The sequence below is a fragment of the Salmo salar genome, chromosome 13 (genome assembly GCF_965601325.2).
Source record: "Salmo salar chromosome 13, fSalSal1, whole genome shotgun sequence".
Lineage (NCBI taxonomy): Eukaryota > Metazoa > Chordata > Actinopteri > Salmoniformes > Salmonidae > Salmo > Salmo salar.
The window spans coordinates 23,480,001-23,507,016 of NC_138303.1; the positions used below are offsets into that span (position 1 = coordinate 23,480,001).

At 45.1% G+C, this 27,016-nt stretch overlaps 1 protein-coding gene across 15 annotated transcripts in view; it reads left to right on the forward strand.

The window, feature by feature from the left end:
• The window catches only part of LOC106566645 (membrane-associated guanylate kinase, WW and PDZ domain-containing protein 1), a 196,778-nt gene that overhangs the window by 133,764 nt on the left and 35,998 nt on the right, over positions 1 to 27,016 (forward strand). For 11 of the 15 annotated variants that reach the window (XM_045693040.2, XM_045693037.2, XM_014134868.3 and 8 more), the window contains 5 exons: positions 2,811 to 2,868; positions 3,273 to 3,376; positions 4,187 to 4,309; positions 5,431 to 5,616; positions 6,074 to 6,700. In XM_045693040.2, coding sequence (XP_045548996.1) covers positions 2,811 to 2,868; positions 3,273 to 3,376; positions 4,187 to 4,309; positions 5,431 to 5,616; positions 6,074 to 6,700 — 1,098 coding nt within the window. The remainder of the gene's footprint in view (positions 1 to 2,810; positions 2,869 to 3,272; positions 3,377 to 4,186; positions 4,310 to 5,430; positions 5,617 to 6,073; positions 6,701 to 27,016) is intronic. The other 4 variants (XM_014134869.3, XM_045693036.2, XM_045693038.2 and 1 more) reach the window with 1 other exon arrangement.

A 27,016-nucleotide genomic window follows, 5' to 3' on the forward strand; every position in this document is an offset into this window, starting at 1 on the left:
TCCGTAGTTAAGGCTGCTCCGCAGACTAGACTATTTGGCAGAAACAGAAGTGCTCCTGAAAGGGAATGCAATCTCTGACTCTTTCAGGGCTCTGAGTCTCGGACCTATGAGCTCCTTTTATGTCTGGCACATCAGAAGCAGGCAGTCTGTGATTATCGATTGTGAAATCCAGCCTGCTCCAAAGTGTTTGTCGGTGTTAGCAGCAGCCCACGCTAACACACTGCACTAATGTCTTTTTGTATGAAATCAAATACGGTGAGGAGGAGAATGAGATGCTAACGCTTTATTGGGAGTGTCAGCTTAATAGGCTCTCTGTCAGACATTTCCCTTTGAGCGCCGATGCAGCCGAGTTTGTGCACGTGTATGCGCTTGTGTGCCCATGCTGGAGGAAGCCGTATTTGAAAGATATATACTGAAACATGGTAACATCTGCAGTGAACACATAGCCAGAAACTGCATGTAGATGACCAGTTATGTAGAGTAGAATCATGCAGATACATGAAGATGTTGGCTCTCTACATTGTCGTGCATGTCTTATGACTCCCCCGAGTCATGTATACGGTCGTGTAGACTGTCATGTGGACTGTCATGTATACGGTCGTGTAGACTGTCATGTGGACTGTCATGTGGACTGTCATGTAGACTGTCATGTAGACTGTCGTGTATACGGTCGTGTAGACGGTCATGTAGACTGTCATGTATACGGTCGTGTAGACGGTCATGTAGACGGTCATGTAGACGGTCATGTAGACTGTCATGTAGACTGTCATGTAGACTGTCATGTGGACTGTCATGTGGACTGTCATGTGGACTGTCATGTAGACTGTCATGTAGACTGTCATGTAGACTGTCATGTAGACGGTCATGTAGACGGTCATGTAGACGGTCATGTAGACTGTCATGTAGACTGTCATGTAGACTGTCATGTGGACGGTCATGTAGACGGTCATGTAGACGGTCATGTAGACGGTCATGTAGACTGTCATGTAGACTGTCATGTGGATGTCATGTAGACGGTCATGTAGACGGTCATGTAGACTGTCATGTGGATGTCATGTAGACGGTCATGTGGACTGTCATGTAGACGGTCATGTGGACTGTCATGTAGACGGTCATGTGGACTGTCATGTAGACGGTCATGTAGACTGTCATGTAGACGGTCATGTGGATGTCATGTAGACTGTCATGTGGATGTCATGTAGACTGTCATGTGGATGTCATGTAGACTGTCATGTGGATGTCATGTAGACTGTCATGTGGATGTCATGTGGACTGTCATGTAGACGGTCATGTGGACTGTCATGTGGACTGTCATGTAGACGGTCGTGTAGACGGTCATGTGGACTGTCATGTGGACTGTCATGTAGACGGTCATGTGGATGTCATGTAGACGGTCATGTGGATGTCATGTAGACTGTCATGTGGATGTCATGTAGACTGTCATGTGGATGTCATGTAGACGGTCATGTGGATGTCATGTAGACGGTCATGTGGACTGTCATGTAGACGGTCATGTTGACTGTCATGTAGACGGTCATGTGGATGTCATGTAGACGGTCATGTGGACTGTCATGTAGACGGTCATGTTGACTGTCATGTAGACGGTCATGTGGATGTCATGTAGACGGTCATGTAGACGGTCATGTGGATGTCATGTAGACTGTCATGTTGACTGTCATGTAGACGGTCATGTGGATGTCATGTAGACTGTCATGTGGATGTCATGTAGACGGTCATGTGGACTGTCATGTAGACTGTCATGTGGATGTCATGTAGACGGTCATGTGGATGTCGTGTAGACGGTCATGTGGATGTCGTGTAGACGGTCATGTAGACTGTTGGGCCAATGTGATTTTTGTCTGAACGTTCTGAGAATATTGTGATGTTTATTTCTATAAAGAGGTCCATTGAAAGCAGATATGCAATTTGTTGACACCACAGCACAGTACTGAATTGGATGCACATTATCCCGAATGCTAATCAATAAAAATGTCTGTTAAATCGCTGCTCTGTTTTGCTTGTTTACAGCGGTTCATTTCACAGGGAGGCTCTCTTGTATTCTTAAATCACCAACATTTGGAGAATAGAGGCACTAACATTGCGTCTGTTTTAAAACCTAGCCCAACTCTCTTAATATATGGTTCTGGACTATATACAGTGCCGGCCTGCTGGCTAAGTTCACTTGTGTGAGGCGTGTAATTGTGTCCATCTATCAACTGTTTGTAGCTGTTGATAATGTAGAAAATAAGCTGGTTCTGTTCTGAAGACAGAGACAGATATGAGCAGGCTGGGTCTGAGTGGATGAATAGTAAATCTAGAAGGAGGGAGCGGTCAAGCCCTGTAGTCTCATTTAGTTCAGAATCTCCTGACAGCTTACTGTGTATGTAGCCTGTCTGTGTGTAGCCTGTGTGTGTGTAGCCTGTGTGTCTGTGGTGGTGTGTGGTGTGTGTGGTGTGTGTGTGTGTGTGTGTGTGTGTGTGTGTGTGTGTGTGTGTGTGTGTGTGTGTGTGTGTGTGTGTGGTGTGTGTGTGTGTGTGTGTGTGTTTAGCCTGTGTGTGCCTCGCTCAGTGAGGTAGAGGGAGTAGTTTGACTCCATATTAGATATCTGCACCGTGACCCACTGACTGTACTGAGTCATGACAGGTAAACATAGATTCACTTCAGAGTTGGTTTACACACCTGAGAGACCGTGAATACAGCACAGCGTCATCCTCTGGAGTACTTCCTGAAGGAGAATACGACCTTAATGAATGTGTCCTTACAGTGATCTAACATTGCTGTTAACATGCTGTTAACATGCTCTGTTTCAGAGCTGCCTGCTGGATGGGAGAAGATAGATGACCCAGTGTATGGGGTTTACTACGTAGAGTAAGTTGGAACACCTCACGGTTCATCTTTTTTCACATGCCTCTCATTAACCCCACAATAATTAATACAACGGAATACATCGGCATTTTCATGTAGTTTACTGTAAACTGCGACATTTCAGCTGAACTAGCATTTTCTCTCAGTCTCTCTGTCAGACCTTTTCTACATTCAGTGTACTATAATTGGTTTGAAGCTAAGTAGATTTATCTGAAACCGGACTCCATTTTGTGTAGCCAGTGTGTAGTTTGTGTAGACCTATGTGGTTGTCACGGAGCTGGTGGGATTTACGAGGCTGTGAGCCAGAGGATGTCAAACACTGTGTACTGTCATTTATCATGGTGACAATCAATATCCCACACTCATCCTTTCCCTCTCCTCTCTCTCTCTCTCTCTCTCATCATCAGTCACATCAACAGGAAGACCCAGTATGAGAACCCCATAGTGGAGGCTAAACGCAGGATGCAGCTGGAGCAGCCGCAGCCTCCTGAAGGTGAGCGGTACATTCGAGGTTCGTTTCCTGCCCTGGCACGGCACCATTTCTTTCTTTCTTCATGTCTGTCTCGTCACGTCTCGTCACGTCTCGTCACGTCTCGTCACGTCTCGTCACGTCTCGTCACGTCTCGTCACGTCTCGTCACGTCTCGTCACGTCTCGTCTCATGTCTTGTCCTGCACGGTTGGGGTTCATTCTATTTGAAGTTTAAGAATGAAAAGTTAGTTCCTCAGAATTCGAATTTTGATTAATTCTCCTGGATTTGAAATGGAATTGACCCCAACCTTTGTCCTGTTGGCGTTTTGGGTTCTTATTCGTTTGATTAAAGATCATTAAAGCATCATTTTTATATTCCTTTCAACACATGAGCCACTGTAGCATTCACTTCTTTGTCTTCGGAGGCTTAGAGCTGTGGAAGCCTCCGTCCATGTGCAAACTGCTGCTGATATCATGCTTGCTACGTGTTAGGACCACTGAGACACAATGTAATGATGAAATGGCATGTAATAATCAGATGCAATGTTAAAACATCTTTTCAATAAATGTATCTCTTATTGCGTAACTTACTGTGTTAGGTTTTAGTCATTTTAAAGTGCATAGCGTTTGTCCCTCCCAGACCAGCCAGTATGTCTGACATCTCTGGTGTAGAGCAAGTTTTAGTCAGCAAATGAATGAATGTGATGCTTGTGTCTGTGTACCTATGTTTGTATTTTATTGATTGTGTACATTTGTGCGTGTCAGTGTATGAGTGTGCGTGTATGTGTGTGTATTTGTGTGTGTGTTTGCGACTGTGATTTCACAGTCCCTCTGTGTCTCTCGCTGTACAGAGTGGATAGAGGAACACTCCTCAGCTGGTGCTCCCCTGGCCGTCTATGCCAGTAACCACCTGGAGACATACCGTGACCCTCAGGTCCCGCCCCCACTTCCCCCTCCCCCGGGAGGGACCAAACGTGAGTGGGGTTACACTTTCTAGACAACACACACACACACACACACTTTCAATACCAGGGTCTTGTGCACCAGACATTTAACTCGCAATCAAATGCACCCACAATGTACAGTTTCAGTGACACAAGCATGACCAGACATAGACACAGACCCAGACAGAGGACCCTTGGGATCAAAGGTTTCAAGGGCTCAAACTCTTGAGGAAACAATTAACCTGTCTATCAGCCCACATGTACCATAGTGAATGTTCTGTGTATGTTAACAAGCTATGACCAACACACCATGGATGTTAAGCATTCTCTCCTGTCATTCATTGACTATTCTCACTGATTTAACAAATGGTGAGCAATTCATTATATTATATGGATGCTTGGGTTGATGAACAGACAGACAGACAGACAGACAGACAGACAGACAGACAGACAGACAGACAGACAGACAGACAGACAGACAGACAGACAGACAGACAGACAGACAGACAGACAGACAGACAGGTAGGTAGACAAGTGAAATGACAGACAGACAGACAGACAGACAGACAGACAGACAGACAGACAGACAGACAGACAGACAGACAGACAGACAGACAGGTAGACAAGTGAAATGACAGACAGACAGACAGACAGACAGACAGACAGACAGACAGGTAGACAAGTGAAATGACAGACAGACAGACAGACAGACAGACAGACAGACAGACAGACAGACATAGGTAGACAAGTGAAATGACAGACAGACAGACAGACAGACAGACAGACAGACAGACAGACAGACAGACAGACAGACAGACAAGTGAAATGACAGACAGAGACAGACAGACAGACAGACAGACAGACAGACAGACAGACAGACAGACAGACAGACAGACAGACAGACAGATAGGTAGACAAGTGAAATGACAGACAGACAGACAGACAGACAGACAGACAGACAGACAGACAGACAGACAGACAAGTGAAATGACAGACAGACAGACAGACAGACAGACAGACAGACAGACAGACAGACAGAGATAGGTAGACAAGTGAAATGACAGACAGGCAGCTAATGTAACTGACACGGACAGACAGAGAGACAGATACAAATATGTTCCAAATAACGTTATTTTCCCTGTGTTCTGTAGGAGGGAAGCCGTTCTTCACGCGGAACCCAGCGGAGCTGAACGGAACCTTTATCAACACCAAACTGAAGAAGAGCCGCCGTGGGTTCGGCTTTACCGTCGTCGGGGGCGACGAGCCGGATGAGTTCCTCCAGATCAAGAGTCTAGTCCTGGACGGTCCTGCTGCTGTGGATGGGAAGATGGAGACAGGTGCAGTACACCGTCTTAGCCCACAGAGGGGACTGTTTCACACCATTCATACAGAAAGCATTTCCCCCATTCCCAAGGGGGTTGAAGTGATTGTGAAAACTAAGTACTAAACATATTGGAGACATATGGTAATATACTTGCACCCCACATAGTACATTCACTGTGTTATTTACTGTTCTACTAACTGTGTTACTAATGTGATGTGATAGTGACTGTATTACTAACTGTGTTACTAATGTGATGTGATTGTGACTGTATTACTAACTATGTTACCAATGTGATGTGATAGTGACTGTATTACTAACTGTGTTACTAATGTGAAGTGATAGTGACTGTATTACTAACTGTGTTACTAATGTGATGTGATAGTGACTGTATTACTAACTGTGTACTAATGTGATGTGATAGTGACTGTATTACTAACTGTCCTGTCCGTCTCCCTGTCTCTCTCCTCTAGGTGATGTCATAGTGAGTGTGAATGACATCATCGTGCTGGGCTACACCCACGCCCAGGTGGTGAAGATCTTCCAGTCCATCCCCATCGGCTCCATGGTGGACCTGGCCCTGTGTCGCGGCTACCCCCTGCCCTTTGACCCCGACGACCCCAACACCAGCCTGGTGACCTCCGTGGCCATCCTGGACAAGGAGCCCATCATCGTCAATGGCCAGCAGAGCTACGACTCCCCGTCCAGCCACGGCAGCCAGACCGGAGGCCCCGTTAACGGGACGAGGGAGCCACGGGCCCTCAGCCCCTCGGCGGAGGTGGCGTCCAACGGCTCACACGGCTACTCCTCCAGCGACGTGGTCACCCTGGCGTCGTCCATCGCCGGGCAGCCCGAGCTGATCACTGTGCACATGGAGAAGGGCGATAAGGGCTTTGGGTTCACAATCGCTGACAGCTTGACAGGTGGGGGTCAGAGGGTGAAGCAGATTGTGGACTACCCCCGCTGCAGGGGCCTGAAGGAGTCAGACATTCTGATGGAGGTGAACAAGAGGAACGTCCAGAACATGACTCACAACCAGGTGGTGGACCTGCTCAGCAAGTGTCCCAGAGGCAGCGAGGTCACCATGCTGGTGCAGAGAGGTACGTAGTCCACTGATTAGGGTCAGGAGGGAGGGAGAGGAGGAAGGACAGAGGGGTGTCTGGTCATCATGCTGGTGCAGTGGGGTACATGCTCAACCCAGGGAGGAGGATATGTGAAGGGGAAGGAGGGAATGGTCCACAGATAAAGACACTTCTGGCAAACTGCATGAATAGCTGAGATGTTGAGTGTGTTAAGGAGTGAGTGGGTAAAAGGTTGAATAAAGGAGGTTGTGGATGTTACAGTGAGGGAAAAAAGTATTTGATCCCCTGCTGATTTTGTATGTTTGCCCACTGACAAAGAAATGATCAGTCTATCATTTTAATGGTAGGTTTATGTGAACAGTGAGAGACAGAATAACAAAAAAAATTCCAGAAAAACGCATGTGAAAAATGTTATATACTGCTCAAAACAATAAAGGGAACACTTAAACAACACAATGTAACTCCAAGTCAATCACACTTCTGTGTAATCAAACTGTCCACTTAGGAAGCAACACTGATTGACAATACATTTCACATGCTGTTGTGCAAATGGAATAGACAACAGGTGGAAATTATAGGCAATTAGCAAGACACTCCCAATAAAGGAGTGGTTCTGCAGGTGGTAACCACAGACCACTTCTCAGTTCCTATGCTTCCTGTCTGATGTTTTGGTCACTTTTGAATGCTGGTGGTGCTTTCACTCTAGTGGTAGCATGAGACTGAGTCTACAACCCACACAAGTGGCTCAGGTAGTGCAGCTCATCCAGGATGGCACATCAATGCGAGCTGTGGCAAGACGGTTTGCTGTGTCTGTCAGCGTAGTGTCCAGAGCATGGAGGCGCTACCAGGAGACAGGCCACTACATCAGGAGACGTGGAGGAGGCCATAGGAGGGCAACAACCCAGCAGCAGGACCGCTACCTCCGCCTTTGTGCAAGAAGGAGCAGGAGGAGCACTTCCAGAGCCCTGCAAAATGACCTCCAGCAGGCCACAAATGTGCATGTGTCTGCTCAAACGGTCAGAAACAGACTCCATGAGGGTGGTATGAGGGCCCGACGTCCACAGGTGGGGGTTGTGCTTACAGCCCAACACCGTGCAGGACGTTTGGCATTTGTCAGAGAACACCAAGATTGGCAAATTCGCCACTGGCGCCCTGTGCTCTTCACAGATGAAAGCAGGTTCACACTGAGCACATGTAACAGACGTGACAGTCTGGAGTCGCCGTGGAGAACGTTCTGCTGCCTGCAACATCCTCCAGCATGACTGGTTTGGCGGTGGGTCAGTCATGGTGTGGGGTGGCATTTCTTTGGGGGGCCGCACAGCCCTCCATGTGCTCGCCAGAGGTAGCCTGACTGCCATTAGGTACCGAGATGAGATCCTCAGACCCCTTGTGAGACCATATGCTGGTGTGGTTGGCCCTGGGTTCCTCCTAATGCAAGACAATGCTAGACCTCATGTGGCTGGAGTGTGTCAGCAGTTCCTGCAAGAGGAAGGCATTGATGCTATGGACTGGTCCACCCGTCCCCCAGACCTGCATCCAATTCAGCACATCTGGGACATCATGTCTCGCTCCATCCACCAACGCCACATTGCACCACAGACTGTCCAGGAGTTGGCGGATGCTTTAGTCCAGGTCTGGGAGGAGATCCCTCAGGAGACCATCCGCCACCTCATCAGGAGCATGCCCAGGCATTGTAGGGAGGTCATACAGGCACGTGGAGGCTACACACACTACTGAGCCTCATTTTGACTTGTTTTAACCTCTATGGGCTAGGTGGGACGCTAGCGTGCCACCCGTGGTGCACTCCATCAACAGCAGGTGCATTTCAAGAGCGGCAAATTTGAATCCAAATAAATGTCAAAATTCAAATTTTTCAAACATACAACTATTTTACACCCTTTGAAAGATAAACATCTCCTTAATCTAACCACGTTTTACGATTTCAAAAAGGTTTTACGGCGAAAGCATAAATTTAGAGTATGTTAGGACAGTACATTTACAAGAGTTGTGTGTAATGTTTTGTCAATTCAAAGACAGGGTCACCAAAACCATAAAACCAGCTAAAATGATGCACTAACCTTTTACAATCTCCATCAGATGACACTCCTAGGACATTATGTTAGACAATGCATGCATTTTTAGTTCTATCAAGTTCATATTTATATCCAAAAACAGCGTTTTACTATGGCATTGATGTTGAGGAAATCGTTTCCCTCCAATAACCGGCAGTCAAGTCAGCGTCACAAATTAAATAATTAAAATTAGAAAACATTGGTAAAATATTATATTGTCATTTAAAGAATTATAGATTTACATCTCTTGAACGCAATCAACTTGCCAGATTTAAAAATAACCTTACTGGGAAATCACACTTTGCAATAATCTGAGCACTGCGCCCAGAAAAATACGCGTTGCGATACAGACTAGACGTCATGTTGGGGAGATCTAAAATCGAAAATACTATGTAAATAATCCATTACCTTTGATTCTCTTCATCAGATGTCACTTCCAGGTATCACAGGTCCATAACGAATGTAGTTTTGTTCAAAAAAGCTCATCATTTATGTCCAAAAATCTCCGTCTTGTTAGCACATGATCTAAGCCAGCCGGACTTCTCGTCATGAACGAGGGGAAAAAATATATTTACGTTCGTTCAAACATGTCAAACGTTGTATAGCATAAATCATTAGGGCCTTTTTTAACCAGAACATGAATAATATTCAAGGTGGACGAATGCATACTCTTTTATAACGTATTGGAACGAGGGTACCCAACATGAACTCGCGCGCCAGGTGTCTAATGGGCCATCATCGTTCCATGGCTCTTGTTCGGTCAGATCTCCCTCCAGAAGACTCAAAACACTTTGTAAAGGCTGGTGACATCTAGTGGAAGCAATAGGAAGTGCCAAAATATTCCTCAGCCCCTGTGTTTTTCAATGGGATAGGTTTAAAGGTAATACAACACATCAGGTATCCACTTCCTGTCAGAAAATGTCTCAGGGTTTTGCCTGCCAAATGAGTTCTGTTATACTCACAGACACCATTCAAACAGTTTTAGAAAATTTAGGGTGTTTTCTATCCATATGTAATAAGTATATGCATATTCTAGTTACTGGGTAGGAGTGGTAACCAGATGAAATCGGGTATGTTTTTTTATCCAGCCGTGTCAATACTGCCCCCTAGCCCTAACAGGTTAAGGACATTACATCAAAGTTGGATCAGCCTGTAGTGTGGTTTTCCACTTTAATTTTGAGTGTGACTCCAAATCCAGACCTCCATGGGTTGATAAATTGGATTTCCATTGATTATTTTTGTGTGATTTTGTTGTCAGCACATTCAACTATGTAAAGAAAAAAGTATTTAATAAGATTATTTCATTCATTCAGATCTAGGATGTGTTATCTTAGTGTTCCCTTCATTTTTTTGAGCAGTGTATATTGATTTGCATTTTAATGAGGGAAATAAGTATTTGACCCCCTCTCAATCAGAAAGATTTTTGGCTCCCAGGTGTCTTTTATACAGGTAACGAGCTGAGATTAGGAGCACACTCTTAAAGGGAGTGCTCCTAATCTCAGTTTGTTACCTGTATAAAAGACACCTGTCCACAGAAGCAATCAATCAATCAGATTCCAAACTCTCCACCATGGCCAAAACCAAAGAGCTCTCCAAGGATGTCAGGGACAAGATTGTAGACCTACACAAGGCTGGAATGGGCTACAAGACCATCGCCAAGCAGCTGGGTGCGAAGGTGACAACAATTGGTGCGATTATTCGCAAATGGAAGAAACACAAAAGAACTGTCAATCTCCCTCGGCCCGGGGCTCCATGCAAGATCTCACCTCGTGGAGTTGCAATGATCATGAGAACGGTGAGGAATCAGCCCAGAACTACACGGGAAGATCTTGTCAATGATCTCAAGGCAGCTGGGACCATAGTCACCAAGAAAACAATTGGTAACACACTACGCCGTGAAGGACTGAAATCCTGCAGCGTCCACAAGGTCCCCCTGCTCAAGAAAGCACATATTCATGCCCGTCTGAAGTTTGCAAATGAACATCTGAATGATTCAGAGGACAACTGGGTGAAAGTGTTGTGGTCAGATGAGACCAAAATGGAGCTCTTTGGCATCAACTCAACTCGCTGTGTTTGGAGGAGAACAAATGCTGCCTATGACCCCAAGAACACCATCCCCACCATCAAACATGGAGGTGGAAACATTATGCTTTGGGGGTGTTTTTCTGCTAAGGGGACAGGACAACTTCACCGCATCAAAGGGACGATGGACGGGGCCATGTACCGTCAAATCTTGGGCGAGAACCTCCTTCCCTCAGCCAGGGCATTGAAAATGGGTCGTGGATGGGTATTCCAGCATGACAATGATCCAAAACACACGGCCGAGGCAACAAAGGAGTGGCTCAAGAAGAAGCACATTAAGGTCCTGGAGTGGCCTAGCCAGTCTCCAGACCTTAATCCCATAGAAAATCTGTGGAGGGAGCTGAAGGTTTGAGTTACCAAACGTCAGCCTCGAAGCCTTAATGACTTGGAGAAGATCTGCAAAGAGGAGTGGGACAAAATCCCTCCTGAGATGTGTGCAAACCTGGTGGCCAACTACAAGAAACATCTGACCTCTGTGATTGCCAACAAGGGTTTTGCCACCAAGTACTAAGTCATGTTTTGCAGAGGGGTCAAATACTTATTTCCCTCATTAAAATGCAAATCAATTTCTAACATTTTTTACATGTGTTTTTCAGGATTTTTTTGTTGTTATTCTGTCTCTCACTGTTCAAATAAACCTACCATTAAAATTATAGACTGATCATTTCTTTGTCAGTGGGCAAACGTACAAAATCAGCAGGGGATCAAATACTTTTCCCCTCACTGTATGTAGAGAAGAAAAATGACTGGGAGATCAGATAAGTGAGAGAGAGAATGGATGGCAAGCTGGAGAGCATGTCCAGGATGGGAGGAGGAGACAGAGGAGAAGAGAGGAGGATGGTGTTAGGTCAGGGACTCTTATCTGTCTGAGATGCTGCTAATCTCCCTGTGTTCTGTCAGCTCACTCTGTGACATAGGCTCTCCTGCTTTTCTCGCTCTCTCTCTCTCCCTCTATTCTCACTCTTTCTCTCTTGTCTTTTCTAATTATTTAACTTATTCTTTATCACTGTCTCTATTCTTTCTCTCTCTTTTTCTCACTCTTTTACTTATTCTCTCTCACTTTGTATCTCTCCCTCTCTCTCTCCTCTCTCTCCCCCTCTCTCTCACTATGTATCTCTCTCGCCCTCTCCCCTCTCTCTTCCCTCTCTCTCACTTTGTATCCCTCGCCCTCTCTCCCCCTGTATCTCACTTTGTATCTCTCCCCTCTCTCTCTTACCCCCTTTCCCCCTCTCTCTCACCCTCTCTTTCACTTTGTATCTCTTGCCCACTCTCCCACCCCCTCTCTCTCCTTTTCTCCCCCTGTATCTCTCCCTCTCTCGCTCTCATCCTCTCTCTCAACCCCCCTCTCTCTCTCTCTCTCTCTCTCCTCTCTCTCTCTCTCTCTCTCTCTCTCACCCCCTCTTTCTCTCACCCCCACTCTCTCACCTCTCTCTCTCTCTCTCTCTCTCTCTCTCTCTCTCTCTCACCCCCTCTTTCTCTCACCCCCACTCTCTCCCACCCCCTCTCTCTCCCTCTCTCCCCCTGTATCTCTCACTCTCTCGCTCTCATCCTCTCTCTCTCACCCCCCTCTCTCTCTCTCTCTCTCTCTCCCTCTCTCCCTTTCTCTCCCACGCTCACCCTCTCATTAGCCTGGTCTTTGTCTCTGGTGCTGTGTCTGTGCTGCTTAGATGATAGTTGGGTGTGTTAGTAGTGAGAGGGCTCAGCCAAAGACGCCGTCTAGCTCTGATCAAAGTGTCTTCTGTTCCAATTAGCTTGGGAGGATACAGAGAGAGGAACAGAGAGAGGTAGGGTGAAGGGAGAGCAAGACAGGGATAGAGAAAGAGAGGTACAGAGCAGAGAGAACAGCCACTGATTTTGATTAGAGGAATATGTGAAATGGAGGCTGAAGCTAGTCAAGGCAGCAGCAGAGCTGTTGAAGCAGAAGTCTGTATTCCATAGGAGGTTGGTGGCACCTTAATTGGGGAGAACGGGCTCGTGGTAATGGCTGGAGTGGAATAGGTGGAATGGTTTCCATGTGTTTGATGCCATTCCATTTGCTCCATTCCGGCCATTATTGTGAGCTGTCCTCCCCTCAGCAGCCTCCTGTGCTGTATTCACACATCATTAATGTCTATGATTAACCTTCCTATGTCACTACAATCCAGATCATCTTTATCCCATCAATTACCAATGGAGATTTAACATAATAGGTCTGTAAAAAAATGAATAGGTGCATGTATTCCTTAAAGGGTTACACTAAAACCTTACTCAACAGCGTTCTAACCTTACTGTGTTAAAATAATAATTCAATTAAATTCAAATAATTATAAAAGGTTACAGTCAGAGTTTTGCAAGGCTAGAGAAAGAGACAAACTGTTAATAGCAACCATCATTATCCATACAGTTTCTAACCATGCTCTAATTTGGCTTCAGCCCTCATCATTTGTGAAATTGCTAACCCTGCCTCCTTCCCTAGATCCCTATTAGCTGAGGGTGGGCATATGCAGGCAGCATCAATTATGAACTCTAATGAGTTGACCTTGGGTGCCTGGGCTGAAATAACGCTGCTGTATTGACTTAAATGTCAGCATCATTACTGGCCTGTACAAGACTGATACACACACAGATACAGCCTGTCTCCTGGCTGCTAGGACACCCACAGGGATAGAGCGAGCAAGAAGGGAGAGAGGAAGGGCATGGCTATGGGGCAGACGGGGAGAGACACCAGAGATGATCTCCCTTAGCGTAGATGGCAGGGGGTCATTACACTAGACTCAGGTCAGTTCATTGGTCAATTTCCTGTTGATGAGGTACTGAGATACTGTGGGCTTGGGTAAACATTATGTAGGGTTGGATTGTCTATGTGAAGCTGTGAGCAGCAGACTGATGTTGTTGTGGGAATGGAGGGAGCAGTGGCTTTCTGGTTGGCTGGTTGTATGTCTGGTTCGCTGGCTGGTTGGCTTGCTGTCCTGACTGTTTCGCTGGCTGCCTGTCTGGTTGGCTGTCGGAAGAGGATAGAGAGAGAGAGAGAGAGAGAGAGAGAGAGAGAGAGAGGAGTGAGAGAGAGAGAGAGAGAGAGAGAGAGAGAGAGAGAGAGAGAGAGAGAGAGAGAGAGAGAGAGAGAGAGAGAGAGAGAGAGAGAGAGAGAGGAGAGAGAGAGAGAGAGAGAGAGAGAGAGAGAGAGAGAGAGAGAGAGAGAGAGAGAGAGAGAGAGAGAGAGAGAGAGAGGGAGAGGAGAGGAGAGAGAGAGAGAGAGGAGAGAGAGAGAGGGAGAGAGAGAGAGAGAGGAGAGAGAGAGAGAGAGAGAGAGAGAGAGAGAGAGAGAGGAGAGAGATGAGAGAGAGAGAGAGACCAGCAATATGCAGGCTACAGCCATGCATCCTCTATCACTTGGTCTCATTTCAGTTTAGATACTGAACGTCGGTAATAAAACGTGATTGTCCTTCTTACCTTGAGTCATATAGAGCTGTCAGCATTATCTGAGATACGCAGCGTTACAATCATCCCTGAAGATTGGCAGAAACACTGTTTATGATGATACAACAGTTCAGCTATTTATTCTCATCACCTCAGGGGACCAGGAGTTCTCTGCATCTCTAAATGGAGTTTCTGAAAAATAGAAAAGTTGTTTGTGTGGGAGGAGAAAAGTTCAGAGGCATTGAGAATTGATTGTCCGTAAGGTGTTCAGTTTTGCTAGCTACGCAGTAGAAATGTTTAATGAATGCATATTGTCCAGCTGTACAATGTGTTTTGTCAATACATAAATATGTGCCACAATTAGAGGTCGACCGATTTATGATTTTTCAATACCGATACCGATTATTGGTGGCCCAATGAAAGCCGATACTGATTAATCTGCCGATTTTTTTTTATTTTCTTTTTATTTGTAATAATGACAATTACAACAATACTGAATGAACACTTATTTTAACTTAATATAATACATCAATAAAATCTATTTAGCCTCAAATAAATAATGAAACATGTTCAATTTGGTTTAAATAATGCAAAAACAAAGTGTTGGAGAAGAAAGTAAAAGTGCAATATGTGCCATGTAAGAAAGCTAATGTTTAAGTGCCTTGCTCAGAACATGAGAACATATGAAAACTGGTGGTTCCTTTTAACATGAGTCTTCAATATTCCCAGGTAAGAAGTCTTAGGTTGAAGTTATTATAGGAATTATAGGACTATTTCTCTCTATACGATTTGTATTTCATATACCTTTAACTATTGGATGTTCTTATAGGCACTTTAGTATTGCCAGTGTAACAGTATAGCTTCCGTCCCTCTCCTCGCTCCTACCTGGCCTCGAACCAGGAACACATCGACAACAGCCACCCTCGAAGCAGCGTTACCCATGTAGAGCAAGGGGAACAACTACTCCAAGTGTCAGAGCGAGTGACGTTTGAAACGCTATTAGCGCGCACCCCGATAACTAGCTAGCCATTTCACATCAGTTACACCAGCCTAATCTTGGGAGTTGATAGGCTTGAAGTCATAAACAGCGCAATGCTTGAAGCATTGCGAAGAGCTGCTGGCAAAACGCACGAAAGTGCTGTTTGAATGAATGCTTACGAGCCTGCTGCTGCCTACCACCGCTCAGTCAGACTGCTCTATCAAATCATAGACTTAATTATAATATAATAAACACACAGAAATACGAGCCTTAGGTCATTAATATGGTCGAATCCGGAAACTATCATCTCGAAAACAAAATGTTTTTTCTTTCAGTGAAATACGGAACCGTTACGTATTTTATCTAACGGGTGGCATCCCTAAGTCTAAATATTCCTGTTACATTGCACAACCTTCAATGTTATGTCATAATTACGCAAAATTCTGGCAAATTAGTTCGCAACGAGCCAGGCGGCCCAAACTGTCATATATACCCTGACTGCGTGCAATGAACGCAAGAGAAGTGACACAATCTCATGTTAGCAGGCAATATTAACTAAATATACAGGTTTAAAAATATATAATTGTGTATTGATTTTAAAGAAAGGCTGTTTATTGATGTTTATGGTTAGGAACATTGGAGCAACAACAGTGCTTTTTTCGCAAATGCGCTTGCAAAATCACACCCGTTTGTCGACGTAGGCTGTGATTCGATGAGAAATTAACAGGCACCGCATCGATTATATGCAACGCAGGACACGTTAGATAAACTAGTAATATCATCAACCATGTGTAGTTAACCTCTTACATCTAGACGTTCCGCTAGCGGAACACCTGCACCAATATCCAATGATAGGCGTGGCGTGAATTACAAATTCCTCAAAAATACAAAAACTTCAATTTTTCAAACATATGACTATTTTACAGCATTTTAAAGACAAGACTCTCCTTTATCTAACCACACTGTCCGATTTCAAAAAGGCTTTACAGCGAAAGCAAAACATTAGATTATGTCAGCAGAGTACCCAGCCAGAAATAATCAGACACCCATTTTTCAAGCTAGCATATAATGTCACAAAAAACAAAACCACAGCTAAATGCAGCACTAACCTTTGATGATCTTCATCAGATGACACACCTAGGACATTATGTTATACAATACATGCATGTTTTGTTCAATCAAGTTCATATTTATATAAAAAAACAGCTTTTTACATTAGCATGTGACGTTCAGAACTAGCATACCCCCCGCAAACCTCCGGTGAATTTACTAAATTACTCACGATAAACGTTCACAAAAAACATAACAATTATTTTAAGAATTATAGATACAGAACTCCTTTGTGCAATCGAGGTGTCCGATTTTAAAATAGCTTTTCAGTGAAAGCACATTTTACAATATTCTGAGTAGATAGCCCAGCCATCACGGCTAGCTATTTAGACACCCACCAAGTTTAGCCCTGACCAAACTCCGATTTACTATTAGAAAAGTTTGATTACCTTTGATGTTCTTCGTCAGAATGCACTCCCAGGACTGCTACTTCAATAACAAATGTTGGTTTGGTTCAAAATAATCCATTGTTATATCCAAATAACGGTGTTTTGTTCGTGCGTTCAAGACACTATCCGAAGTGTAAATAAGGGTCACGAGCATGGCGCAAAAGATTTCTAAATATTACATTACCGTACTTCGAAGCATGTCAACCGCTGTTTAACCTCTATGGGCTATGTGGTACGCAAGCGTCCCACCCCTGGTACACCCAATCAACAACAGGTGAAATATCAAGAGCGCCAAATTTGAAAACAATTAAATGTCATAATTCAAATTTCTCAAACATACAACTATCTTACACCCTTTGAAAGATAAACATCTCCTTAATCTAACCACGTTGTCCGATTTCAAAAAGGCTTTACGGCGAAAGCATAAAGTTAGATTATGTTAGGAGAGTACATTGACAATAGCTGTGTGTAATGTTTTGTCAATTCAAAGACAGGCGTCACCAAAAGCAGAAAACCAGCTAAAATTATGCACTAACCTTTGTCAATCTCCATCAGATGACACTCCTAGGACATTATGTTAGACAATACATGCATTTTCTATTCTATCAAGTTCATATTTATATCCAAAAACAGCGTTTTACTATGGCGTTGATGTTGAGGAAATCGTTTCCCTCCAATAACCGCCAGTCAATCAGCACGACAAATTAAATAATTACTATTCGAAAACATTATATTATATATAATATTAAAATATTATATTGTCATTCAAAGAATTATAGATTTACATCTCTTGAACGCAACCGGATTGCCAGATTTAAAAATAACCTTACTGGGAAATCACACTTTGCAATAATCTGAGCACTGCGCCCAGAAAAATACGCTTTGCGATACAGACTAACCGCCATGTTGGAGAGATCTAAAATCGAAAATACTATGTAAATAATCCATTACCTTTGATTCTCTTCATCAGATGTCACTTCCAGGAATCCCAGGTCCATAACAAATGTAGTTTTGTTTGGAAAAGCTCATAATTTATGTCCAAAAAGCTCTGTGTTGTTAGCACATGATCTATGCCCGCCGGACTTCTCGTCATGAACGAGGGGGAAAAAAATATTTACGTTCGTTCAAACATGTCAAACGTTGTATAGCATAAATCATTAGTGCCTTTTTTAACCAGAACATGAATAATATTCAAGGCGGACGATTGCATTCTCTTTTAAAACGTATTGGAACGAGAGTACCCAACATGAACTCGCGCGCCAGAGTCTAATTGGCCACCACCGTTCCAAGGCTCTTGTTCGGTCAGATCTCACAGTATAAGACTCAAAACACTTTGTAAAGACTGGTGACATCTAGTGGAAGCCATAGGAAGTGCTCAACAATTAATAAGCCCCTGTGTGTTTCAATGGCATAGGCTTAAAGGTAATTCAACACATCAGGTATCCACTTCCTGTCAGAATTTGTCTCAGGGTTTTGACTGCCATATGAGTTCTGTTATACTTACAGACACCATTCAAACAGTTTTAGAAAATTCAGAGTGTTTTCCATCCAAACATGAACAACAATATGCATATTCTAGCTTCTGAGTTGGTGTAGGAGGCAGTTAAAAATGGGCACATATTTTTTTCTAAATTCTCAATACTGCCCCCTAGCCCCAACAGGTTAAAATCAATTTTTATGCCATTTTTCTCGTAAAAAAGCGATAATATTCCGACCGGGAATCTGCGTTTAGGTAAACAGACGAAAGAAAACAAAGCATGGGGTCGACTCGGGCACGCGCCTGAGTCTCACAGTACTGTGACCAGCCACTATCCAAACGCGCTACTTTTTTTCAGCCAGAGCCTGCAAAGCCACGATTCAGCTTTTTGCCGCCTTCTGAGAGCCCATGGGAGCCGTAGGAAGTGTCACGTAACAGCAGACATCCTCTGTAATGGATAGAGATAATCAAGAAGGGCAAGAAATTGTCAGACAGGGCACTTCCTGCATAGAATCTTCTCAGGTTTTGGCCTGCCAAATGAGTTCTGTTATACTCACAGACACCATTCAAACAGTTTTAGATACTTTGGAGTGTTTTCTATCCAAAGCTAATAATTATATGCATATTCTAGTTTCCAGGCAGGAGTAATAATCAGATTAAATCGGGTACGTTTTTTTATCCGGCTAAGAAAATACTGCCCCCTAGCCATAACAGGTTAACTGGTGATTATGTTAAGATTGATAGTTTTTTATAAGATAAGTTTAATGCTAGCTAGCAACTTACCTTGGCTTCTTGCTGCCCTCGCGTAACAGGTAGTCAGCCTGCCATGCAGGCTCCTCTTGGAGTGCAATGTAAGGCAGGTGGTTAGAGCGTTGGACTAGGTTTCAAAAACGAATCCCCGAATCCCCCCTGAACAAGGCAGTTAACCCCCGTTCCTAGGCCGTCATTGAAAATAAGAATGTGTTCTTAATCTGACTTGCCTAGTTAAATAAAGGAGTTAAAAAAAACGGCAAATCGGTGGCCAAAAATACCGATTGAAAACTTGAAGTCGGCCCTAATTAATCAGCCATTCCGATTAATCGGTCGACCTCTGGCCACAATAGCATAACAACGTATCAGAATTTAATTGAATCGTGACTTGGACGTAGGACATCCCAACGAATGGGCGTCCTAGTTTTCAATTTTTAACCCATAGACTAATATCAAGAGAGGGGAGAGGGAGAACGTTTCAGATAAACATACGTACCTTACATGAATTCTTCTCATCCACTCCCACCCTTATCTCTCCTCCTTCCCCCTTCAAAACCTTGTACCCACAATATCTCTCCTCCCCTCCCTTTCTCTCTCTGCGAGGTGAGTTGTAAATATCCTCCATCTTGCCTTTCCTTTGTTGCCATGACGATGCACCGCAGCAGGGACTGTCCCCTTGGGGGGGAGGGAGGGAGGGAGGGAGGGAGGGAGGGAGGGAGGGAGGGAGGGAGGGAGGGAGGGAGGGAGGGAGAGATGGGAAGAAGAAAAGAGATGGGTGCAGATCAAGAAAAGAGGAAGATATGGAGAGGTGACTAGGAAGACAACATGGGGATGTATAGAAGAAAGTGAAGGAGTTGAGCAAAACAAAATAGGATATTTGTCATGTGGTTCCTGTAGCACTCTGATGTATGGACAGTTGAGAACAGCCATTCATTCCCTTAGTGTGGGCACTGCTGAGAACATATCCAAGGCCACAGCCTGAACAGAGCATAGAAACAGATTCACTGAAATAATAAATGTCATGTACCCACACACTCCCCCACGCACACACCCACTCACATGTCGACTCTAACACACACACTCACCCACCCACCACTTTCTCCCCATAATCTCCTCATTAATAGATGTCCCTACCCAGTCAGCTGGGTGGCTATGACACAGTTAAGACAGACCCACAGCATCTCTCTCTGAGCCAAGTGTTAAACCTGGAACGCTCCACAGCTCCACTCTCTTGGAGTCCTCAGTCCATTACAGATCAACTCACTGACCACTCTGCTCTTTCACTCCAACACTGTTAACTTCCCAAACCATTAGCATCACAATAGCCAGGCCCTCTTAGTCATTCAGACAGCATGGTCTGAGACAGCATGGTCTGCTCAATGTTCAGAAGACTGGGCCTTTTAAGCCAGTGTTCCATTCTTAGTGATCAATCCAGAGGCCTTTAAAACGAGTGACGGGCCAATGGATTCATTGTTCCGTTTCCGAGTATTGAGCAGAGCCTTGTTGTCATTCAGCTGCTCAGGCTCAGGCAGGAGGAAGGAACTAGGTGGTGTGAGCACAATGCATCATTCACACCTGGTGGATGTATGTTGGATGGGTTGGGGGGGTATTTTTTATTTTATTTTATCTTTGGTTAACTAGGCAAGCCAGTTAAGAACAAATTCTTATTTACAATGACGGCCTACCAAAAGGCAAAAGGCCTCCTACGGGGACGGGGGCCTGGGAATAAAAATAATTTATGAATACAGTGATATAGAACAAAACACACATCACGACAAGAGAGACAACACAACACTACATAAAGAGAGGCCTAAGACAAGAACATAGCAAGGCAGCAACACATGACAACACAGTATGGTAGCAACACAACATAACAACAACATGGTTGCAACACAACATGGTAGTAGCACAAAACATGGTACAAACATTATTGGGCACAGTCAAAGCACAAAGTGTGTGTATAGTGTGTGTGTGTATAGTGTGTATAGTGTGTGTGTGTATTGTGTGTGTGTGTGTGTGTGTGTGTGTGTGTGTGTGTGTGTGTGTGTGTGTGTGTGTGTGTGTGTGTGTGTGTGTGTGTGTGTGTGTGTGTGTGTGTGTAATATCCCAAAATAATTTTTGGCTGTAGGTAATAATGCAAGAAACATACTGAGCAGAAATTGAAAGAAATAACACCCCCTAAAAAAATACTGTTGTCTAGGACCTAGAAGCAGGCCATCTTGTAGGAAGTGCATAGAAGATGTTGTTCCCACTGTGACGATTACAACTTATCCAACCAGAAACTGTGGATAGATGGCAGCATTCACGCAAAACTGAAAGCGAAACTACCACATTTAATCATGGCAAGGTGACTAGGAACATGGACGAGTACAAACAGTTATGCAGTTATGCCCTCCGTAAGGCAATCAAACTGGCAAAACGACAGTACAGGGACAAAGTGAAGTTGCAATTCAACAGATATGAGATGTATGTGGCAGGGACCTGGACAAGCTATTCACCTTTTTCACCCACTTCCACGTGAGTAAGACATTTATGCGTGTTAACCGTCGCAAGGCTGTCGGCCCAGACGGTATCCAAGCCACGTCTGGAGTGTATACGGACATATTCAATCTCTCCCTATCCCAGTCTGTTGTCCCCACTTCAAGATGTCCACCATTGTTCCTGTACCCAAGAAAGCGAAGGTAACTGAACTAAATTTCTATTGCCCGTAGCACTCACTTCTGTCATCATGAAGTGCTTTGAGAGGCTAGTTAAGGATCATATCACCTACCCGACACCTCCAATTTGCATACCGCCCCAACAGATCCACGGATGATGCAATCGCCATTGCACTGGACACTGCCCTATCTGGACAAGAGGAACACCAATATAAGAATGCTGTTCTTCGGCTACAGATCAGCCTTCAACACCATAGTGCCCTCCTACCTCATCACTAAGCTTTGGGCCCTGGGTCTGAACCCTGCCCTGTGTAACACGGGTGCCCCACAAGGGTGCATGCTCAGCCCCCTCCTCTACTCCCTGTCCACCCATGACTGTGTGGCCACACACGTCTCCAACTCAATCATCAAGTTTGCAGACGCCACAAGAGTGGTAGACCTGATTACCAACAACAATGAGACAGCCCTGGCGGACTAGTGCCAGGAAAATAACCTCCCCTTGATTGTCAACAAAATGAAGGGGCTGATAGTGGACTTCAGTAGACAGCAGAGAGAGCACACCCCCATCCACATCAACGGGGCTGCAGTGGAGAGAGTGAAAAGCTTCATGTTCCTCGGCAACCTGAAATGGTCCAGCCACACAGACAGTGTGGTAAAAAAGGTCATTCGTCTTGGCCTCTAAGACCTTCACGAACTTCTACAAATGCACTATTGACAGCATGCTGTCGGGCTGTATCACTGCCTGGTATGGCAATTGCACCATCCGCAACCACAGGGCTCTCCAGAGATGGTGCGGTTTGCCCAATGCATCACCAAAGCACACTGCCTTCCCTCCAGGACTTCTACAGCACCCGGTGTCACAGGAAGAATAAGAAGATCATCAAGGACCTCAGCCACCTGAGCCACAGCCTGTTCACCCCACTACCATCCAGAAGGCCGAGGCAGTACAGGTGCATCAAAGCTGGGACCGAGAGACTGAAAAACAGCCTATATCTCCAGGACATCCAACTGTTCAATAGTCACCACAAGCCGGCCTCCACACAGTACCATGCCCTGAACTTAGTCTCTGTTACTAACCGGCCTCCGCCCAGTACCCTACCCTGAACTTAGTCTCTGTTACTAACCGGCCTCCGCCCTGTACTCTACCCTGAACTTAGTCTCTGTTACTAACCGGCCTCCGCCCTGTACTCTACCCTGAACTTAGTCTCTGTTACTAACCGGCCTCCGCCCTGTACTCTACCCTGAACTTAGTCTCTGTTACTAACCGGCCTCCACCCTGTACTCTACCCTGAACTTAGTCTCTGTTACTAACTGGCCTCTGCCCTGTACTCTCACTGAACTTAGTCTCTGTTACTAACCCGCCTCTGCCCTGTACTCTACCCTGAATTTAGTCTCTGTTACTAACTGGCCTCCACCCAGTACCCTGCCCTGAACTTAGTCTCTGTTACTAACCGGCCTCCACCCAGTACCCTGCCCTGAACTTAGTCACTGTTACTAGCCAGCTACCACCCGGTACCCTGCCCTGAACTTAGTCTCTGTTACTAACCCGCCTCTGCCCTGTACTCTACCCTGAACTTAGTCTCTGTTACTAAACGGCCTCTGCCCTGTACCCTACCCTGAACTTAGTCTCTGTTACTAACCGGCCTCTGCCCTGTACTCTCACTGAACTTAGTCTCTGTTACTAACCCGCCTCTGCCCTGTACTCTACCCTGAACTTAGTCTCTGTTACTAACCGGCCTCCGCCCTGTACTCTACCCTGAACTTAGTCTCTGTTACTAACCGGCCTCTGCCCTGTACTCTCACTGAACTTAGTCTCTGTTACTAACCCGCCTCTGCCCTGTACTCTACCCTGAACTTAGTCTCTGTTACTAACCGGCCTCCACCCTGTACTCTACCCTGAACTTAGTCTCTGTTACTAACTGGCCTCTGCCCTGTACTGTACCCTGAACTTAGTCTCTGTTACTAACCGGCCTCCGCCCTGTACTCTACCCTGAACTTAGTCTCTGTTACTAACCGGCCTCCGCCCTGTACTCTACCCTGAACTTAGTCTCTGTTACTAACTGGCCTCCACCCAGTACCCTGCCCTGAACTTAGTCTCTGTTACTAACCGGCCTCCACCCAGTACCCTGCCCTGAACTTAGTCACTGTTACTAGCCAGCTACCACCCGGTACCCTGCCCTGAACTTAGTCTCTGTTACTAACCCGCCTCTGCCCTGTACTCTACCCTGAACTTAGTCTCTGTTACTAACCGGCCTCCGCCCTGTACTCTACCCTGAACTTAGTCTCTGTTACTAACCGGCCTCTGCCCTGTACTCTCACTGAACTTAGTCTCTGTTACTAACCGGCCTCTGCCCTGTACTCTCACTGAACTTAGTCTCTGTTACAAACCGGCCTCCGCCCAGTACCCTGCCCTGAACTTAGTCTCTGTTACTAACTGGCCTCCGCCCAGTACCCTGCCCTGAACCTAGTCACTGTTACTAGCCAGCTACCACCCGGTACTCAAACCTGCACCTTAGAGACTCCTGCCCTATGTACATAGTCATTGAACACTGGTCACTTTAATAATGTTTACATACTGTTTTACCCACTTCATAAGTACAGTGGGGAGAACAAGTATTTGATACACTGCCGATTTTGCAGTGTATCCAGAAAATCACATTGTATGATTTTTAAGTAATTAATTTGCATTTTATTGCATCACATAAGTATTTGATACATCAGAAAAGCAGAACTTAATATTTGGTACAGAAACCTTTGTTTGCAATTACAGAGATCATACGTTTCCTGTAGTTCTTGACCAGGTTTGTACACACTGCAGCAGGGATTTTGGCCCACTCCTCCATACAGACCTTCTCCAGATCCTTCAGGTTTCAGGGCTGTCGCTGGGCAATACGGACTTTCAGCTCCCTCCAAAGATTTTCTATTGGGTTCAGGCCTGGAGACTGGCTAGGCCACTCCAGGACCTTGAGATGCTTCTTACGGAGCCACTCCTTAGTTGCCCTGGCTGTGTGTTTCGGGTCGTTGTCATGCTGGAAGACCCAGCCACGACCCATCTTCAATGCTCTTACTGAGGGAAGGAGGTTGTTGGCCAAGATCTCGCGATACATGGCCCCATCCATCCTCCCCTCAATATGGTGCAGGGGGACCTTGCGTGCGCTGCAGGATTTTAATCCATGACGGCGAGGTGTGTTACTAATGGTTTTCTTTGAGACTGTGGTCCCAGCTCTCTTCAGGTCGTTGACCAGGTCCTGCCGTGTAGTTCTGGGCTGATCCCTCACCTTCCTCATGATCATTGATGCCCCACGAGGTGAGATCTTGCATGGAGCCCCAGACCGAGGGTGATTGACCGTCATCTTGAACTTCTTCCATTTTCTAATAATTGCGCCAACAGTTGTTGCCTTCTCACCAAGCTGCTTGCCTATTGTCCTGTAGCCCATCCCAGCCTTGTGCAGGTCTACAATTTATCCCTGATGTCCTTACACAGCTCTCTGATCTTAGCCATTGTGGAGAGGTTGGAGTCTGTTTGATTGAGTGTGTGGACAGCTGTCTTTTATACAGGTCACGAGTTCAAACAGGTGCAGTTAATACAGGTAATGAGTGGAGAACAGGAGGGCTTCTTAAAGAAAAACGAACAGGTCTGTGAGAGCCGGAATTCTTACTGGTTGGTAGGTGATCAAATACTTATGTCATGCAATAAAATGCTAATTAATTACTTAAAAATCATACAATGTGATTTTCTGGATTTTTGTTTTATATTCCGTCTCTCACAGTTGAAGTGTACCTATCATAAAAATTACAGACCTCTACATGCTTTGTAAGTAGGAAAACCTGCAAAATCGGCAGTGTATCAAATACTTGTTCTCCCCACTGTATATTCTGCATTCTAGTCAAGGCTCATCCTATATAAGTACTGCTCTACACACCTTCCCTATTCACATACTGTCCACACTGTCTATACAGCATCATACACATATAATGTAGATTTACATTCCGGACCTTAACATTGCTCGTTCTAATTCTTAATTCCTTTATTTGTATTTGTGTGTATTGTTAGGTATACTGCACTGTTGGAGCTAGAAACATAAGCATTTCGCTGCACCTGCGATAACATCGGCAACATATGTCTATGCGACCAATAACATTTCATTTGATCTGATGTTGCGTGTGTGTGTGTGTGTGTGTGTGTGTGCGTGTGTGCGTGCATGTGTGCGTGCGTGCGTGCGTACGTGCGTATATGTACATACACACATAAGTGTGTGTCACATACAGTAAGTGTATGTGTGAATGGCCATGTGTGAAAGGAGGAATGTGTGTTTCCCCCCCCTACAATATGTGATATTGTATCTCCTTTTGTTCCTTGTGCATCAGCGGGTGTCTACATAACCTGGCATTGGTCTAGATTTAACACACAGTGGCAGCAAGGACAGAACTGAGAGACGTGTACATCAATATCACAGTGCTGGAACTACTCTAACACAGTGTGGTGCTGAACCACGTGTGAACATGCATTACAGCCATGTAAATCTGCTGCTTTCGCTGCATAAGTGGGCTGTCTGCAGGGACAAGTCCATTACAATCATTTCAATGCAGTAGTGGGCATTCAATTCACATTGAAAATTGCCCCAGATTATTTATCATATTTTATCAATTTGATATGTAAGTCAGATTTAATGCCAGCCTGGCCGGAGATCTGTATACACTTTAGCTACTGTTCTCCTGACTAGCGATATACAGTATCATCGATATATCATTGAGTGGCATTAGGTAGGTCCACAATGCAAAACAATGTTTGGGAACCACTGGTCTAATCAACCTCTGTTGATCTTATGATGTAACTTATGTGCATCCTGACGCACACACACACACACACACACACACACACACACACACACACACACACACACACACACACACACACTCTTATCATCCACATACTCATTCACATGCTTGCTATGATGTTCCTCCCATTCCTTGCCATTATAGGCAATTCCACTGTGTGCGAAAGAGGGGGTGAGAAAGAGGGAGAGAGAAAGAGGGAGCGGTAGAAAGAGAGTGTGAGGATGAATTATGAATCATGTAGAGGGGCTTTGCAGGCAGCAACAGAAAGTTTTAACATTTAATGATTTTCGCCAATGCAGCAGGATGGGTAAAGAAAGAGCTTTCCTATCGTGTGTTAACAATGCCGGAAGGTTCCATTGATGTTTTCAGAGTGTTTTCTTTGTGCTGGGTTGCGGGATAGTGACAGCGTGAGGGCATGCATCGGCCACAGGTGAACCTTAAATCAGTTTGAGATTAAAGTGGAGGATGGTTTATTGGCTTTATCTAAGGTGGATGAGATGCAGGAGAGAGGATGAACCCTGGTAGATGGAGATACCCCAGGGATCAAATGCTCTTCGGGAGGTATTCATTATACCTTCTCTAG